This window comes from Populus trichocarpa, chromosome 2, assembly GCF_000002775.5.
Source record: "Populus trichocarpa isolate Nisqually-1 chromosome 2, P.trichocarpa_v4.1, whole genome shotgun sequence".
In the NCBI taxonomy this organism is placed as follows: Eukaryota; Viridiplantae; Streptophyta; class Magnoliopsida; order Malpighiales; family Salicaceae; genus Populus; species Populus trichocarpa.
This window is the reverse complement of record NC_037286.2, coordinates 5133346-5152965: the sequence shown is the minus strand read 5'-3', so window position 1 is coordinate 5152965 and position 19620 is coordinate 5133346. Positions and strand designations below refer to the sequence as shown.

General features: G+C 38.1%; 4 protein-coding genes and 1 pseudogene across 4 annotated transcripts; 2 read left to right on the top strand and 3 right to left on the bottom strand.

Moving 5' to 3' along the window:
• Nucleotides 1-393: 393 nt before the first annotated feature.
• LOC7467840 (small RNA degrading nuclease 5) lies at nt 394-3094 on the bottom strand. The gene is made up of 4 exons (XM_024595110.1): nt 2599-3094; nt 2125-2475; nt 1749-2044; nt 394-712 (listed from the first exon to the last, which is right to left on the bottom strand). Exons 2-4 carry the CDS (start codon nt 2359-2361, stop codon nt 574-576), a joined length of 672 nt encoding a protein of 223 aa, XP_024450878.1. The 5' UTR covers nt 2362-2475; nt 2599-3094; the 3' UTR covers nt 394-573.
• A 487-nt stretch (nt 3095-3581) lies between these two features.
• Nucleotides 3582-6328, top strand: LOC7466425 (uncharacterized). The gene is made up of 5 exons (XM_002302164.4): nt 3582-3792; nt 3935-4064; nt 4146-4346; nt 4436-4603; nt 5591-6328. The coding sequence occupies exons 1-5, from the start codon at nt 3659-3661 to the stop codon at nt 6026-6028; spliced, it is 1071 nt and encodes a 356-aa protein (XP_002302200.1). The 5' UTR covers nt 3582-3658; the 3' UTR covers nt 6029-6328.
• Nucleotides 6329-6993: 665 nt separating this feature from the next.
• On the bottom strand, nt 6994-9166 carry LOC18096184 (mitogen-activated protein kinase kinase kinase 3-like; annotated as a pseudogene).
• A 659-nt stretch (nt 9167-9825) lies between these two features.
• LOC7466424 (thioredoxin M-type, chloroplastic) lies at nt 9826-10963 on the top strand. The gene is made up of 2 exons (XM_002302163.3): nt 9826-10184; nt 10508-10963. The coding sequence occupies exons 1-2, from the start codon at nt 9887-9889 to the stop codon at nt 10822-10824; spliced, it is 615 nt and encodes a 204-aa protein (XP_002302199.2). The 5' UTR covers nt 9826-9886; the 3' UTR covers nt 10825-10963.
• A 613-nt stretch (nt 10964-11576) lies between these two features.
• LOC7466423 (transcriptional corepressor SEUSS) lies at nt 11577-19189 on the bottom strand. Its single transcript, XM_002300911.4, has 10 exons — nt 18812-19189; nt 16917-18349; nt 16717-16836; nt 16355-16403; nt 15981-16195; nt 15808-15876; nt 15025-15122; nt 14213-14306; nt 12991-13060; nt 11577-12788 (listed from the first exon to the last, which is right to left on the bottom strand). The coding sequence occupies exons 2-10, from the start codon at nt 18009-18011 to the stop codon at nt 11839-11841; spliced, it is 2760 nt and encodes a 919-aa protein (XP_002300947.2). The 5' UTR covers nt 18012-18349; nt 18812-19189; the 3' UTR covers nt 11577-11838.
• Between the last annotated feature and the right edge of the window lie 431 nt (nt 19190-19620).

The window sequence follows — 19620 nt, the reverse complement described above, 5'->3', positions numbered from 1 at the left end:
GGTAGAATATTAATCCGAAATTATTCTTTATTCCCCTAAATGCAAACGGCCAACAGAGCAATGGTCCTGTCTTTCTAGAAGAACCCTAAAAGAATGATAGACAAACAACCATCAGCGACCTGGTCCACCTCTCGTCTCAATCTACCGAAGTAATTGGTTTTCCATTCTTTTTGTTCCTTTTTATCAAGGACAGGGCGAAAGGCTCGACCATTGAACCAAAGCTCATTGAATTCTTCCTTGCCCTTTGTTAACTAGACATCTATCTCTAAATTTTCCGAGCTAATTATTTAAAATTTTAAGAAATAACGCAGCTGGTTAAGCCAGAATTACTGGCTGGAGATGATGAGAAAAGGGAGGTGAAGCAACAACAGAGGAGATGCCAAAGAAGCCCGGTTACACAAAAGAAATCAGTGCATTGGCTTTCTATATTCATTTACACAATTTGCTTACTATTCAATGAATGATGTCTAAGGAAAATCTGCTCAGCGACTGTTTCTACACCAAATTTACGAAAAGCTTGCTACAAATGCAAGCAGCACCAGAATGAAGGGTGAAAAAACAAAGACCAAATACCTATCTCGCATGTCCTCGGTTCTTCACACCCACAAAACACAAAGCTACTTCAGCTTGAGCTTGGAGCTCTTCCAAGACCTGTACAATCTTCTCAAGAGATATTGCAGTTTCTTTCTGTTCGACAAGAATTTTCCTTAACCTTCATCCACACAAAACGACAAGGAGAAAGAAAAGCGAAGATAATGAAACAATTTGAAAATTCAAGATGAAAGGTTGAACTATTAGAAACAGGCTGTGTCACAGATTCACTTCAAACAAACCACTGAGTAATCACGTTAGCTTTGTTGCAAACCAATAACTTAAAATGGCTTCTAAACAGGCATTGGAAGTACTAAAACAGGCATTGAAAGTGAGAAACTCTATTCAATACAAGCACTACATATAGAGAGCTAAGTGAAGGATATTAGACTAGCCAATGACTTAAAATGGCTATTCAAAACATACAACTGAAACATTCAAGGGAGAAAAAAATCCCATCATGTGTACAACTAAAGATACCTATCTTTTCAAACTTATGCAAGCCAGAGCTTAATGCAAGAGATGAGAGCATCACCATAATTTTTCCTCGTCCCAGCAATGAAATATGTAGAGCTATATGCATTTCCAAACCTATCAGCATGCCTACTCGCTGACATATATGCATGGAACATTTCTGAGAGTTTGTGATCAGTCTTCAAAGTCCAATAATTGTCATATCCCAACAGGGCAGATCATGGTCAACAGATTTTTCCTAAAACAAAAGGAGAGCAGAACGGTGCTCATCCTAATCACCCTAACGATTTTTTTATGTGGTGTGGAGGCAGCATAAAAAGAGGGCATTTAGTGGAGAGGAATAACCTATCCATGCTACTCTTTTATAGGAAACAATATTTGCTTGATGCTCCTTATGTTATGGATTTTGTAATATGTTTTTGATGAATGTATCAGTTTTCAATATGGGTGCAGCCCCTTCATGCTCCTGTATATATTTTTTTACTTATTGGAACTACATACTTTAATTGTCTGTCTTTCAAAATATGAGGATTTAATTACTATCAGATGCATTTGCTTGGTTACTTTTCAGTTTTATTTATTCAATTATCTAAAGCATGAACTTAAGTGATTTCTGAAAGCAAAGAAAGAAATAGGCATAGTAGATGAAACAAAATGTTCTATAACACTTAAAAATTACATACCTATGCACTATTGCTGTATCTCCATGTCCAGTGCAAATTATGAGCATGGTATTAGTTGGTAGCGTGGAGTAGAGGCAACGCACCCAAGCATCCATCTGAGTAGGAATTTCCTTTAGTTCGGATGTCAAACTGCATTTCATGCCTTTTCTGTGCGCCGACTTCTTTTCACATGTAAGTAACGATATCATCTCTGCAAGTTTTCCATTTAACTTCCCTTCATCTTCTGCTTGTTTCTTGAAATAGGAATTCAATTCTGAAAATTGGGTCCAGACAAAATGTACTCGATCATTCATAACCTACAACCACCACCATTCAAATAAGCATATCACTGATCAAAGAAAAAATATATATATCCACAGCCAATTCCAAAACATACCTCCTTTCTAACCTTCAAAAGTGCTTCCTCACCAGAAGACACAGGAAATGAATGGGATGAACCAGAAGCATACAGATTTACTATGGAAATATCATCAATTAATGAGGAGGTTTTACCACACTCACTCAAAACTGTGAGGAGCTTTCTACTGACAAATGATGGGGGAGACCCAAAATCAGGCCCTAGCAGAAGAGTCAGAAGCATAGAATATAGATAAGCATCTGGAAATGCATTCATACAACAGAAAACAAAAAACTACATGAGTAAATGCTAGTAAAGAATCCACTTGCCCGACAAGGATGGTCTCTTTATAAACCAGCTTTAGTGAGCCTTCCTGAATACAGTAAGCAACTGTAAAAAAATGAGAAGATAATATCTTAAGAAAAAAATCATCAATCAGTAAATTAACATTACACCACCAGTAGAAACTGCATGAAGCATAAAATCGGGGGCGTCTTGATTGGAGCAGCATACCTGAACATCCTTAAGACTTGTGGTTTCCCCATTCAGCATTGCACACGTAATCCCACTAAACCTGGAAAATGAACGTAGTGTTGTTAAATTAAAAATATTAGTCGTTTTTGCAGGAGAGGGGGTTCCAGAGACATTTTCCCTAATCCAAGCTGGGAGGAGTCTTCCTATGATGGATTTGTCAGAGCTCATAGGCTGAGGGGATAAGGATTTCTTTTTGCGAAGAGGATCGAGAATCAGAGTATTTACTATATAGAATCTGTTGTAGCACGCAGAATCTTGAAAATGGAGTTGATCAACATAATTTATAATCATGCTGACAAACTTATCATGATGGCGAAAGGATATTAGATACCCATTTGGAGATTTATTTAGCTAATAATTCAAAAATTAAAGCTTCGACTTCTCCCACTTCCAACCTAGATTATGATTAATCGTCGTGATTAGCAGGAGCAATAGTTTACATGCATCCTGATTTTAGACTTAACAAAAATACCAAATCCAATTCATGAAAAAAATGAATGAATGAATGAAGAAAGCAAGCACAACATGATGTAAAATTAATTAAATGTTCATGGTTTTCGAGTGTTAAATTAATTAAATGCTCAATAGTTCAAGTGTTATAAATCTTAAAATTATTAAAAGTTTGTATAATTATTAATTTTAGAATTTCAAGTAATTAGATAAGCCAATCTGGATACCTACAATTAAAATAAAACAATTAAACGTGAAAAAATAGAGAAAGTGATAGCAACCTGTGGTCCATAGTTATCGTGAAACTTGTTCAGGAAGATATATATATATATATATATATATATATATATATATATATATATATATATAAACAAGGCTGGGCTTGGTGCATTTATATGCTCTTATGCCGGGCCTAAATAAACCCCAATTAAAAAGATATACTGGACCCAATGTCTCAAGCCCATGTATATATGGAAAAGGAACTGGGAGACCTCCTCCTCCTGCTCCTGGCTAATAATGAAATAAAACAGCAGAGAAACAAGTTAAATCGAGAAGGTCCTACTAGAGAGAGAGAGAGAGAGAGAGAGAGATGTCGGTGAAGTTGCTGCAGCCGGTAGGGCAAAAACGGTTGACGAACGTAGCAGTGGTTCGATTAAAGAAGCATGGTATGCGTTTCGAGATTGCTTGTTACAAGAACAAGGTCCTCTCTTGGCGCTCTGGCGTGTAAGTGCTCTGTTTTTTTTTTATTATTATTATCATTATTATTTTAAATCGATTATTATTTGTAGTATTATGTTTATTTTTAGAACGAAGAAAATGGGTCATATCCTCATTTTCTTGTTTTGAAAAAAAAAAAAAAAAACAGAGAGAAAGATTTGGATGAAGTGTTGCAGTCCCACACAGTTTATTCAAATGTTTCAAAAGGAGTTCTTGCAAAGAATTCAGATTTGGTTAAAGCTTTTGGACACGATGATCATACCAAGATCTGCCTAGAGGTAAAAGGAAAATACCTACTGTATTTGTGCAACCTTTTTTTATTATCATGATTGGTTTACTATTACTATTATTATTAATAGATATTGGAGAAAGGGGAGCTTCAAGTGGCTGGGAAAGAGAGGGATTCTCAGTTGTCTAGTCAGTTTCGGGATATAGCAACTATTGTTATGCAGAAAACTATTAATCCCGAGACGCAACGTCCTTACACTATCAGTATGGTTGAGAGATTGATGCATGAAATTCACTTTGCTGTTGACCCGCATAGCAGCTCTAAGAAGCAGGTTTTTTGGTGGCCTTTTTAACTTCTTCAAAATGTCATGTTTTTTGGAATTTTGGCATATCATTCTTGCTAATTGTGTATTTTGTTCAGGCGCTAGATGTTATTCGTGAGCTTCAAAAGCATTTTCCAATCAAACGGTCTCCAATGAGACTTCGGCTTGCTGTTATTGGACAGAAGTTTCCTAATCTATTGGAAAAGCTCAATGCCTGGGATGCTAACGTTGTTTCTAAAGATGAATCTGGAAGCCATCAATCTGTTGTAAGTTTCACTCATTCCTGTTTAGTGTGAAATTCTCAACTCCACAGTGCCTCTCCCAGGGTTAAGTTTTCCTCTCTTTTTTGTTGGCAACTTTTAAATGTTGGCTACAAAGGTTTAGTGGCTTTGTTTCTTGCATTCATCCTCTGAATGTGCTTTTCTTATGTATCGCCACTGAACTAGTATGCACTAGAACATGTGAAATAAGTTAGGCATCAAGCTTTCAAGGCACTAGTCTATTTCTAAAATTCTACTAGGTTAGTTGCTGTTGATTGCGGCTCACTGAAGCAGAGTGAAGCTACAGGAAGTTTCATTACCCATTGCATTACATGATGGTAGACACCCATTACGTGTCCTGGTTGAACCCCTACAATGGAAACGTTTCCTATCAATAAAAAATAATACAAGTAGACTGATATTGTAAACAACTTCTGAACACATCTTTTCAAGTTCGCTGGATTAACTGGATTTTTCTAATGTCATGGCTGCTTTTGAGCACACCTGATGTTATGTAAAACTAGAGAGTTAAAATTCTCTCATAAAAGTCATAATTGTGACATTTAACTCTTACCAGTGTTTTTCTTGATCTGATCAAGTAGGATTTTATGCTGTAGTACAGAAATGATACTTATTTGTAGTGTCAACTGCTGCTGTTGATTTACCTGGCTTCTATGTCTGTTGTTTCTCCATGTGTATACAAGTATTGTGATGAGTTGTGTAATATCATTAGGCACTTTGCTTTTTAATTCTTACTAATAAAATGCAGCAACCATAGTAGTTAAGTTGTACTTGGGCTGTAATTCTATGTTGAACTCCCCCCCAACCCACACACAAAACAAAACAAAAAAGAAAAAAGAAGAAGAAAACAGGACTAAATACAATTTTATTAGGTGGACCATTTGACTTGGCGATTCGTGTCGGCTCAAGTGTCTATTTGGTCATGAAATCTGCACATGTTTTGGATCTGAGTTTTTATTGGATTTTCTGCAGATTTGTGAAATGGACCCAGGTTTCTTCAGGGACTGTGATGCCTTAGTGAGGAATCTGCAGGGCAGGATGGAAATTCTTGCAGTGTCTGTTCATTTTGAGGGGGACACCCATGTAGATGACTTTGATGATTATGAAGATGTGCCACCAGCCCTACCCAAGGAGTCTGCTGATTCTGAAGTACAACTGAGTGAGAAAATCCAAAAACAGACCATCTCTGAGGAGAAGAAGGCTGACACGCTGGCAAAGCAAAACAAGTGCAGCACATGCAATGCATTTGTTGGGGATGCAAAGCAGTTCAGGGATCACTTCAAGAGTGACTGGCACAAACATAATTTGAAGCGCAAGACCAAGCAGCTCCCACCGCTCACTGCAGAAGAGTGTTTGGCTGACATGGACCTGAATGACTCTAAAGCAGATTTAAAAGAATACTCGTTTTGAGATGCGACTGATCAATTTGCGATTGTTGTCTGTGTGTAGACTAGCACAGAGTTTTTTATATTTTGGGGTCATCTTCAATGATTCTCGCTCGAGTTAGATTTTAAAAGTTACAAATGGGGATTCTTGCGCGCAAAAAAAAAAAAAAAAAGAATGCATAATCATTGTTTTGTACTGTCTGGTTTGAACCGATTGACTTGAGAAGATCTGAATTGCATCGGGTTTGCCTGGTGATACCTTAGGTATGTACGCAGAAAGACCGAGTATGTTTTTCCTCGTATAAAAATTATAGAAATTCTGACATGGAAATGATACCATACTTTCTCATACCTATTTATTTGGATGAATAACATGGGGATGTCACCTGGGTGGCACAGCCGCATGGTGTCGATGCTTATTTATCTAGTAATTCCATATACACTATCGAACTGGCTCTAGGTAAAGCTCAACTGTTACATAATTATGTCCGAACATTATGCCACTGGGTGTTTCCGAATCTTATAAGTTAGATCCTATGATCACTTAAGCTAAAGCTTCCATCACTAGCTTTTGACATTTGAAACACTTCTGTGGTTGCCATTGTCTCTCCTTGGTGATCAAAATGCGACCACGCCACAATGATGTTGGTTTGTACCGTGTAAAAAATGAAAAACCCTTGTTCTGCTACACCGAAGGATTACTGTACCCAGAAAACAAAGGAATATTTATTTTGTTTTATATCCACATGTATGAATATTTACAGAGAAGTCTTTCATCATCCGTCATGTGGTACATTTTCTCAACATCAGTCGACATTATTTTAGCAGGCTGTCCGCTGGAAAAGGCCAGGAAGAACTCATCGAGTTCCCATTCATTCAGTTCAGGCGGATGGAGTGGAGAAAGAAGTCTTTATATACCTATTCTTTGGAATCCTTCAATCGCTCATTGATTTTATTCTTTGAGGATTAAAAAAAGCATCTGACCTGCTATTATGCTCCCAGTTTCTGTCGAAGGAACCTCAGACCAAGCTTAACATATATGCAGATACCAGCGTAAAAAAGGCGAACTGAGCCTGAACTTCGTGCTGTAGGCATTGATTTGACTGCATCATTTGCAGGCTGCAGAAAAAATAACAACATTTTGAATTCCTGGAATATCTACTAGTACTATTAAAAAGAGGACAGGCTTGGGGTTGCATGTTGCCTTGAGATCTTTCAAGCTCTTGAAAGTTATAAGATCTTCATCCTGTTAACTCCTCATCAGAGAACTTGTTCTATTGGAATGAAATTCGAAGCTGCCAGTTATGGGGAGACAACAATTCTATGAGAACAAGAGAATACATCTATCAGAATAAATTTTATTGTGAGAGCAAATTAATGAACAAGCTTACCCCCCCCCCGCCCCCCCCCCCCCCCCCCCCCCCTTTAATCTTTTCTGATTCTTTGAAACGAACTAGTTTGTATGTAAAAATTTAGCATAGAGATTCTGAACTCAATGAAATAGAATTCTGCAAGTGCAATGACATTCAAGCATTGTTAATACTACCGGAGGATATCTCCAGGTTAGGCAAGGAAAGGGGTTGTCCACAAAATCGGAACTAGCAATTTTTCCTGTCTTTAGTTTTCGATGAAGGGGTGGTGGTAGCAGTTGTGAAGCTGTGGGCCGTACAGATGGATCCCTCTGCAGGCATAGTTTTACAAAACTCTGTGCATCTTCTGATGGGTGACTGGGGATTTCAGGATAATTTTTGCTCTATGCAATCTTAAATATTGCAGCTACCTGATGAAGAACAAGAAGATAATAAGACTGGGTCCTAAATTCTTGGCTCATGGTGAAAGGCAAAGTATTTCACATGTGTAAAAGATCATACCCCCTCATACTGGCTCCATGGAGGTTTTGAAGTTGCCATTTCAAGAATTGTGCACCCTAAGCTCTATATATCGACAGCAAGACTGTAGCCACTAGTGTTCTCTATAACCTGCATATAAGTAATCTCAATAAATATATGAACTTACAGGATGCGGGAAAATATTGAGATTATGAACGTAAAGAAAGAAAACATGACAGGAAAGGGTACCTCTGGTGCCATCCAGTAAGCACTTCCTTTAAAAGAAAGCATCAAGAACAAGTTGTCATCTGGATTCAATTAAAAGGAGATCAGAAAAATCTTGTGGAATAAGAGAAATGTTAAGTGGAATTAATTATGAAAATCATTTAGAAACCTTACATGTCTAGCCATGCCAAAGTCAGCAAGCTCAATCTCTCTGTTTGGACCGACCAGTATGTTTGCACCTTTGATGTCTCTGTCAAGTGAACATTATTCCTCAGTCAATCGAGGCACTTACAGCAAGATGAGATGAGGTTCCTGATAAGAAATTGAAATTATTAAAATTGCTAAATACCTGTGCATTGTCTTCCTTCCATGCAAGTAAGCTAACCCTGAAAGAATCTGCTTGGTGTAATTTTGTATTAGCGGTTCTGAGAACGGACCATACTCACTTAGCAATTTATGGATTGAACCCCCAGAAACGAACTCCAAGTATACTGAGAGATTATCTACACCCTACATTAAGTATCATTGTCAGAATCCGATATTACGAATGATGTAGGGATGCTGAAATATGCGAAGGAGCTCATACCAGTTTGCTTCCATAATATTGAACAATGTTAGGATGTGACAGTTCACTAAGCAATGCTATCTCCTGCTCATACCAAAACAGAACGAGTCAACATATTACTCCTCATTTTGCTGATTTCAGAGGCTATTCCATGAAGAAAAAAATGCAAATATAAGTTCTTGGTTGTAGGAGGAGAAAATGAGAGGGAAACCTGATTCAGTTGTTTGAGACATTCATTTGAGTTCTGATGATCAGAAATAACCCTCACTTCCTTCATTGCACACATTTGTCCATTTTCACTGTTGTAAGCAGAAACTATGCCATCAAATTTCAGTGCCAATAGCCTTCATTTTCGCTCACTAGATAAATACTGTATAAAGTATTTGCTCTTTCTCTCTCTCGGGAACACAACAAAGCTAAGAAGGCAAAAGGAGGTGGGCCTGAGCTGAGACCCAGTGAAAAAGCAACAAACAACGAAAGCACAAAAGCAAATTAGCCCAGAGCAGCCTCAAGCCAGACCAACAATGTGCCGGGCCTCGAACATCTGGACGAGACTTGCATGATAAGAAGCGGCCCTCTTGGCAGAAGTGATTACAGGGGAGCTCGTAAAGGTGATTGATGTTGAATTATCAACTACCCATCAATGGGAGTATGGATAAAGGTTTCGTGGCCCACAACTTTTTTTTTTTTTTTTGAGATTAATGATGATATCTGAGATTGCATCTCAATTAATTTTACTAATACTAAAATTAATAATAATATAAGTTTTTAATAGTTTTTGTGATTGTTAAAAAGTACATTCAAAGCCGTCTGACAAGTTGATCTACTATAGGAAGTTGTGGCTCACAAGAGTGTTTTTTAAAAATATTTTATTTAAAAAAATATTAAATTAATAATTTTTATATAATTTTATTGAAGGGGTGTCACCTCTCCACGCCAGATAATATAGGTTACAGGTACCCTCATATTACAAACAATGATCCTCAGCTTCCTATTGGATTGTTAGTCGCAACTGATGAGGAAGGATGGAAAAATATTTCTCATAATTGGATCTTTTAGATTTTTCTTTGTGAGCTCACTTCATAAAATGTCGTCCACATGAAAAACCAAACCCTTTACCACCTTACGATTTTGAGAGCATATCCCCGCTGAAAAGTTAGAGATAAGCAATTTAAAGGATTAAAAAGAAAAAAGAAAAATAAAAAATAAAATAAAGATCTTGTAAAACTCTTGTCCGAGAGACCAAAGCCACAACCTCCTTTTCATGATTCTTTCCAACTCCATAACCTGTAAAAAGATATATCATCACTCCAGAGAGAGAGAGAGAGAGAGAGAGGGAATGGCTATGAAGAATTGTTTCCAAGTTAGTTCGGTGAGCACCACCAGAGCTGGTGTTTGTCATCCATTTGCTCCTGTGGAAAAGCTTCAATTGCCAACATCTAAGGGACTGAACACATCCAATTTGTTATTATCTTCACCTTCTTCGTCCTTTCCTCCCTCATTGAGAAGCAGATGCCAAGAATCCCGCATTGTCTGCAAAGCTCGTGAAGCTGTAGATGCAGGTTTGCCAAATTCTACCTTGGCAGCTTTTTATGCGTCTCTTGTTTACTAGAACATCATGCAAGGAATGGAAGTATATAGTTACTAATCCCTTCTTAGTCATTGGGCATAGGCTACGTACTTCTTGAAGGAAGTAACGAAATTAAATCGAGTTAAAATTAGATAGCCCCTGATATTTTCCTCTCCATATATCTCCTTATTTAATCGCAGGAGACTATTAAATGGAAGGATAAAATCTTCAATAAATTCATCAGCTTTCTTCCCTTTTTTCCTTGAGGATGAGTATTCCTGAAATCTGATACATGCAAATGCTTGAAAAGTGCAGTTCAAGTAGCGACAGATGCAAGCTGGGATGCTGTGATTGGAGGTGACACCCCTGTTCTGGTGGAGTTTTGGGCACCATGGTGCGGACCTTGTAAAATGATAGCACCAGTAATCGAGGAATTGGCACAAGAATATGCAGGAAAGATAGCTTGTTACAAAGTAAACACCGATGACTGCCCTAGCATTGCCACAAAGTACGGAATAAGAAGCATACCAACCGTGCTGTTTTTCAAGAAAGGAGAGAAGAAAGAAAGTGTAATTGGAGCAGTGCCAAAGACCACCCTGTCTAGCTCCATAGAGAAGTATATTGATGTTTGAAAACAACAAATTATGTAGAGCTATGATGGAGCTATAAGGGAATAGCTATCAAAACTTTCTTGCATAATGTAAATGTCACTACGAATTCAGTTCTTGTTCCAATTGATAACGCAATGAGCATCACTATTTCTTCAGCTTATGAACTGTCTTTCCTCCATTTGTAAATGCACAGAAATCCATTTAAGCCTATCATGCAGCGCCTTGAAAGGCTCTTTTTAAATTTGGAAATCACATGCATCTCCATTCATCTAAAGATTAGACCATGTTCTTCTCTGATCTGCCACAGCTCCTAATCGTGCTTTCAAGTTTTAAGTGAGATGTCACCGTTATAATAATTTGATTAATCAATGCTGAGCAATAATAGAAAAATTAGTTGCCAGTTGGCAAGATCTAAAGACAGACAAGATTTAACACTTCACTAGCCTCCCTGCCTCACCACTTAATTTCAGCCTAGTGTTTCAAATCAGGGAATCACTTATCGAGCCTCACCATTCTTGAGCTTAACCACCAGGTCAACAAAATTCAATGACGCCGAATCTATAGGCAGCGGTAAGAGGAAACTGAAAAGAATACAACGCAATAAAATACATATGGGCTCTAAGATAACCCTAAAAATCGAACTGATGAGCAAATCCATCAACACTTGATGTATTTTCATGAATGATGACTTGAAAATGAGCAGGAACTACACGTGGAAAGGGCTCTCAACCAGACAGCTATCCCTCCCTGAATTCCCATTCCAAGACTGTTAGTTAGAAAAGAGGCTGCATTGAATCATAATTAGGAAAACAATTAGAAGTAAATGAGGCAACTCAAGGAGGATTTAATATTTCTTTGATAAAACACTATGCTATATGTTTACTTTTCCTCGACAATTAGTACAAAGTGGGAAGCACGCCCTCAAGCTATTCCTTGGTGTAATGCAATGCCATCTTCACAAGGCTTTTATGAAATTCTGCCCACACTTGTACCGCAGAAGCAGCTGCGGAGACATCAATATAATTAACAGAACCTTCAAGGGGATGGTTTCCAATCAAACTGGAGATTACTAAACCCATTAACTGCTCCTAGCCCACTAAGCAGTTGGTTCCCCAAATCCTGTTGATGATTCATGCTCTGGTCTCGTACCATCGATGGCATGCCCATCCGACCATTCATCATTGAGTTATTACCCATTGCAGCTCTGATCCCATTGACCATTACAGACTGCGCAAGTCCACCCATAGTCCCATATCCAGCACCCCCTATTCCAGAACTATTGACTGCCCCATTTCCCACCAGGCCATTTCCACCATTAAGAACCGTATTATTACCTGTTGGCAAAATTCCATTGACATTTTTCACTTCATTCCCCAACGAACCAACCCCAACCATGCCACCAGTTCCATTAAGTTGACTGGTTAACATCATTTCATGTAAAAATTTCTGGACAGAGCTTTGAGAATCACCATGGTCAGCCTCGCCAGAAAGAGTTGGCTGTTGCAACGGAATATTTGCTGGTGAATTTGTGGAACTAATGTGATTCACAGCTGTCAAGGCACTATGAGATGCTTGTGGAGGATTATTAGACGAGGACGGTGTTGGCGACTGGAAAGGAGAAGGGTTAGGTTGTGCTTGTGGAATCGTACTGGAGGAACCAGGAGATGGAATCTGAACAGAGTTTCCTCCATAGGGACTGCTTGCATTATTGATAGAATTTTGTTGTCTTGAATTCATAGAATTTTGGTGGACAAGCCCAACAATAGCGCTGGCATAGGTAGTTGTAGATGCTGTGTTGAGTGAGTTATTTACACTAGCCATACCATTGCTAGCAGCAATTTGCATTGTGGCTTGGGCAGAACTTTGATCACTATTTGAGTTCGCAGTTATTGTTTGCTGTTGTTGTTGCTGTTCCTCAGGCTGTTGTGCTTGACTATGGAACCCAATTGAAGCACCTGTCCTCCTAGGGAACTTGGACAAACTCTCTGAAAACAAAAAAAATAAATAGATAATTGAGCCCAGATTGACAACAAAGGACAACAAGGTATGTTGGTGATATGCATGATCATCACTGCCACGTCACGATCAGCATGAACTTTTTCAGGGATCATTTCATTAGGACCACATCAGAAAATTACAAACAAGAAAGTTAAAATAATAGCCCAATCAAGAACCCGTCAAACTTACCCATTGGTCCAGTTCCTGTTTCTCGACTATAATCAATCAAGTCTTTCATACTATTTACCACTTCTGATATCTGCAATGATAATGAACAAATTATTATGAGAGAAAAAAATATTCAATCAGACTGCATATAACTTGAGCAAAAAATCGTGAAACATCCTTGAAAATCACCATTTTTCACTTGACATTTTTACGGATATAAATCTTTTCAGATGCCATATCCAGACTTCAAGGAATAATATGCAAATGATGTTAACAAAATAATTAAGATCATTTTCAGCTGTTTGTGACAGATTTGTTAAAAGGATAGGATAAGCAGGCAGAGGCAGTCTGACTTCAAACAGCATTCATTAGATATCAAAAAAATCTACAAGCCCGTATCATTGCAAGAGTTTCAATGTGAGTTTAAACGAATATACAGCTTATAGCAATAAAACCAGCAGTTCAGACCTTAAGATATTTCCAAGTCACAATTTCAAACACCATGGTAGAAATGGAATTTACAATTACAGGGGCAAATCAATGCCACAATATATTATACAGATGTTGATTAATCTATAAAAGATAAAGGATGAGGGGGTACAACGAGCAACTGGGTAAAAAAGAGTATATATTTGCATGGAGGCTAGAAGCATACAGAAATCATGATATTCTAGTTCAACATCAGCTCTTAAACCATTGTATTTGCTAGAAGAGAGCAAGCATAATGGAAGTTGCCGTAAAAGCAAAGCAACTGCCAAATCTTGTATGAAATTGAGCCATCCATATTCATTATGTTACAGGTCCTCAAACAAAATCATGCCAAACCTAACAGACACATTAACATATCCTGAAAGATGTAGTCGAGAAGACAACTTTTCTAGGCATGACTTTGAACAAATTCACTGCAATGAGCAAAAGGACAACATTGGAGAGCACATGCATTGAATACCAGAAAACAATTCAGATCTTAACTGCAAATAAGAATGAAGAAAAGTATGATCGCTTTCCTCCAGAAAAACAAAGTGCATATGAACTTGAACTTGTAAAGCTGAAATTGAAGGCACTAATATTTCAAACCCAAAGGATCTCATCACCAACATTTGTAGTGAGCTCAGAGTCCGAGACATGCATCCAGTCACACTACTAAATGTAGAAAATGTGCGCTACCAGTGACTTTTAGCCCTTAGCAAACAACAAGGACATTCACGAACCACAATGACTCTAATAGGAGTTGGAATGTCACCTGAAGGCACCGCACATATCTCTTTGTATATCCCAGATCATTTACTAATGGCACTTCCAAGGCTTTTGCCAGTTGCCGAGCTGATGCAACAAACCTAAAGAAAGATAACTCATCAATAATAGATAGAAGGCATGGACAGCACCATACATGTATTACAAAAATGAAAAATTTCTCATTGCGCTCATGTAGAACAGTTCATATAATACAAGGATAAAGAACTTGTAAAAATGCAAATTTCTGCAGTTGTTGAGACAATAAGTCAAACAAACTACACTATAAAACACAGGGCCAACCATAAGGGATGCATTGGAGGGTGTGTGACTTTCTCACTTTGTGGAAATGTAAATTGCATTCCTGATGTGCCCTAAATCTAAGTAAAAAAAACTTGCTCCAGTCTCAACAAAAAATATTCCTCAAGATGTTCATCTCTTAAATTATACAATGAAGAATAGAAAAACTGTGTTGAAATGGAGTAACTGACAGTGTAATCTCATCTCCCTCATGGACATGCTAAGCAAAGATGATACATAATAACCAAGTATTAGTTACATTTACATTCAGAAGCATGTTCACACAACATAAATTCAAATTGACAAATGAATGAAAGATTGTCATGCACATATATAGGAAATATTCCAAAACATTGATCTTGATTGACAGAGCAATGGTACTCAAATAGTTGCAACAACTTTGTCATAATTAATCCTGCAAACAGATCCTAGTAACCACAAAAGGTATATAAACATAAAGTGCATGCTCAACCAAAAGCTCATGGTTGGTCAAAACAAACATAATGTTGCGAGACTACTTACAAGTTACAATTATTTTGCAACTCCGGGACAGATAAATTGGATGATGCATTTTGAGTAGCAGCCTGGTACTTTTGAGCTGCAGCACCAAGCTGACTTACCTACAAATATAAAGAAAAACACTGAATACTTGAGTTGCAGTTGTAAGCAGGAATTATGTTCTAGCTCCTAGATACCATATCACATAGCAAAAACCTTAATCCTTATCATTAATCACTTAACATAGAGGTTTCTTCAGTGATGAACTGAACATCAGTATGGGTAGTGAACTGGAAGTTAAGGGTACTTCGGTTATTTCACAAAAATCAACAGGGCCGTAAACCACGTAGAAAATAGCAGAACATAATAAGCAGAACAAACAAAACGCTTCCATTAAGCATTACTTAACATCAATGTTTGTTTGTGATAAACTGGATATTTAAGGTTCTTTAGCCCTTCTAAGGATACGAACAGGGCCACGAACCAGACTTTGCTAACAGCAAGTCCATACAAAATCTACAAATATACAATCAAACAAGTCAAAATATCAAACATTCACCGATATCAAGCCTCAATTTAATTCATTTATATGATCCTGATCCACCGACCTACTCAATGGAAGCACAAATCTTCCAACTGCTGTGGGTTAAACAAACATCAGTACCCAGAAGATGCATAACATGTAAGGAAAAAAACACAGCTAAAAATGATGGCACTTCGAACTAAACAAATTCAATTAATTTCACTTCCAACAGGAAATAAAAGTAACAAAGAACTTCTCGCCTAATTAAGTGAAGCACAGCTAACCTGTGGTATCAACAATCTTCGAGGTATTAGCTCTTCATGGCGCCGAGCACAAAACTCCCAAGAGCATATCTGGCAAAATAATGGATGAAAAGGACACAGAAAAAATCAGCTAACACTCCCTGAAGAATTTAGAAGCTTATAAAAGCAAAAGGGAATTTCTCTTAATGTGCAACCTTCAAGTCTGGGGAGAAGACTATCCGCAGCTGACCATCACGAACAACGCGAAGTTGCTCAAAAACACTCTCTTGTATTGCTTTTGCATAATCCAGGACAATTTGACCAGATGAGTTTTGATATTCACGTGGCATATCAACATAAAGAAGTTCTTCCAAAGTGCCACTTTCATATTTGATTTTGAAAAGCCTAGGAAGAACCTCAACAGTTGCCTCTGAAAGTACAGAATACCAAAATCAGATATAACATGATCCATGAGGCAGCAGCAAAACAAAGAGACAAACCAATTCAAACTAGCACCAAGGTCAGTATCATCTGTGGCCAGAAACAACATGCAAAGAACAACAAAGATTTTGAAGATCTAACAACATACCAAAACCACGGCCTGGCTTGCGATTGCAAATCTCACAATGCCATACGTCCTGCAACACTAGCACAAATTGTTACAATTTGCATTCATAATTGGCTCTACAAGAAATTAAAAAAGCAGTTCTACCGAACCCTTATAATTAACTTTTCTAGCATGTGTATCATGGGAGCATCTTTTTGTTCTCTGGATTTGAAACAGAGCATCCAAAGAGAACATTTAGAAGATACCATGAATATGCATATATCTTTGAAATGATATTCCTAACTTGTCTACTTTCACCTAAGACACCAGTATAAAAGTGCTTGATTGAATCTACAGCACAATAATAGTTTTTTAAAATCACCAAGTTTTCTCTAGCAGCAGACCTGAGGGAAAACACCAGTTGTTTGCCGGCCACTTCCGTACATAGAAACACACCACTTCTTTTTTGCATGGGGAGCAAAGAACTCAGCAACAAATTTCCTCCAGAATTCTATGTTATTGTCCTAAAAGGAAAGTAGGAGCTATTACGAATCAAAGCAGCCAAAAGGAAACAGTTAACAAAATCTTCACAAGGAAATCTTACTTCAGGTCTGCGCTGCTGTTGATGCATGTAATTTGTGAGACGACGGGCACACATCCCAGGTTCATACACTGGTTTTACAGGAGACCTCAAAGGTATATTCTGTTGTTGAAATTGTTGTGGTAATTGAGGCCGTTGCTGTGGCATTGCCTTCAAAAGTTGCTGTTGCTGCAGCAGCCTTTGCTGATGCAAAAGATTTAGTTGTGCAACAGCCTGCTGAGAAGACTGCCTTGACATGTGAAGGAACTGCTGCTGCTGTTGCTGCTGCTGCTGCTGCTGCTGCTGCTGCTGATGATGATGATGCTGCTGCTGTTGCTGCTGATGTTGTTGCTGTTGATGTAAAAACAAAGATTGATCTGAATGTTGAGGTTCCAACTTCACAGTTGGCAAACTTCGCATCGTCTGAATTTGCTGGTGCTCCAACTTAACTGGACCCATATTTCTCAGTGGCTGAGGTTGTTGCAGTTGCCGTGCTCCATGTTGATCATTAGTCACATGTGGCTCCAACTTAACAGGTCCAACACCAGCCAACCCTCCTCGTATTGATTGAAACTGGTGCTGCTGCTGCACCTGCTGAGTGTTATGAGCGCCAGAGAACTGTTGCATTGATTGCTGACCATGCTGGAAATTTTGTGCTTCAAGTTGTTGGGACTGCTGTTGATCTGGCAACAACTGGTTGCCAGAAGGGTTTGAAAACTGATGTCCCTGAACTTGACAAGAAGGACCAGGGTTAACCATATTTGATGGTACAAATGACGATGAAGGAGCATTGAAACCCATTCCATTACCACCATTTGAAAGTGGATCGGACTCTGCCCCAGTATCAATATTTCCGCGCTGACTGCTCCCAGGGCCAGGAAGTCCAGGATTTGGACCTCCATTACCAAAAGACTGGTTCAGCAGGGAGGACATGTTGGGCACATTTCCAAGCATGCTCATGTTATTAAACTGAGTACGGGGGGACACTAGAGACGGGAAGGCTGTTTGAGAACCCAAAGGGCCACCTTGAGCTCCCAGCATCCCCGAATTCGATCTCAAAAGTGAAGGAGAGACAGACTGGGCACCACCAATTGGAGTAGGCGGCCCCGAGGGTAACATCTTATCAAGAATCACAATCAAAAAAACTCTTTGAAGTATAAAACTATCTAAAACAACATAAATTGAATAGCCTAAAATTACATAACAGAGCAAGATAAAGCACTTAGACAACTGGACTCGGTCACCACTTCAAGTACACTCCCAAATCCTGCAGACCTCAAAATCCTTACTGCGCACCAAATAGGTTTTGTGCCTGAGCAAATGGTGCTGCGTTCTATGAAACACGAGGCACACGCCAAAAAAAACCAAAAGCAAAGAAGAATCTTCAATTCTGAACATTCTACAGCCACGGTATCTTGACACGAACAGCAATCTTTAAATGGTTCTCGCATGAATCTCTGTATGTCATGAGGAGTTTCAGATCTATTTGAATCAGGATAGTATGTACAAAGCTAAATATTTCAAAAACCAAAAATACCAATTTTCACTACTAAATACAGCTTTAAAAGAAACTCATAACAAAAACCATATCAAAATCACAACAACTTAGCAAGAAGAACCATTTCACCCAACTCAAACACTCACAAAAGAATATTTATCAAAAAAAACCAACCTTTTTCACAGCATCCAAAGGCTCAAATTCAAATCTCACAATCCAGAAAGAATTCAAGATTGTAACTGTAACTTTCAAAAGAAACCAATATAAACTAAAAACAGTAACTAGCAAGGTTTAGAACACAGCTAAAACAACCTTGATCAAGCTTCAACAAACTAAAGGGATATAAAGGGAAAATGGGTTTTTTAAGGAAATAATAAAAGTTGAAAAAGTTTGTGAGCTAAAAAACTTAAAAACAACTTACCACAATACAATTCTCAAACAGTAGTGAGGCTGATAGTCTCTCAACAAGATTTCTCTTTCAATGAAACTACAGGCTGAAAGAGAGAGAGAAAAAGAACACAACTGAGCTGTTTTAGAAGCACACAAGACCCTAGGGTTTTATTTTGTTTCGCTCAACCTCTTCAAAAATCTAATATTAAGGTTCTTTTTTTCTGTTGCTGTTGTTTTTATTTCTCTCTCTATTGAGGAAGTGCTGCTGTATGTCTTGTTTCTTTGCTGCTGAATCTAGAGAGAGAAAGGGGGGTTATTTCAGAGAGAGAGTGTCCTTGCGGACGTCAAATTTGTATTCGATCGGATTCAATTTTTTCTTCTTTCATTCTTTTTCTCTCTCCAGCAAGCAAGTCAAATGCTATTCTTTCTCTCTTCCTCGCTTGTGTTTTTTTATGTGAACATTGCATGCATGTATGCATGGTTTATCATAGTTTTATGGGTCGTTACATTACATGCCATCATGTATTGGTCATGTTGCATGTATTATTAGGTTTTGAAAATGACATTGGATTGGTTGGTATTTACAGAGACTGCCAACTAGGGTTGGTGCCGTGATGAATTCCGTGTGAGTGCTTGGACCATATTTTGTTGCTATGCTATTGATCGTTTTGCCACGTGTGCTGTGGATTTGTCTTGTTGTTTCTTGTGACGTGATCACGAGATTTTAAGTGTGGGTGGAATTTTATGCTAATAAATGTCTGTAATTAAGTGATTGGTGGAGATTGATTATCTTTAGAAAGCGATATTTCTTTCCAATAAGAATGTCATGTCATTTTCAGA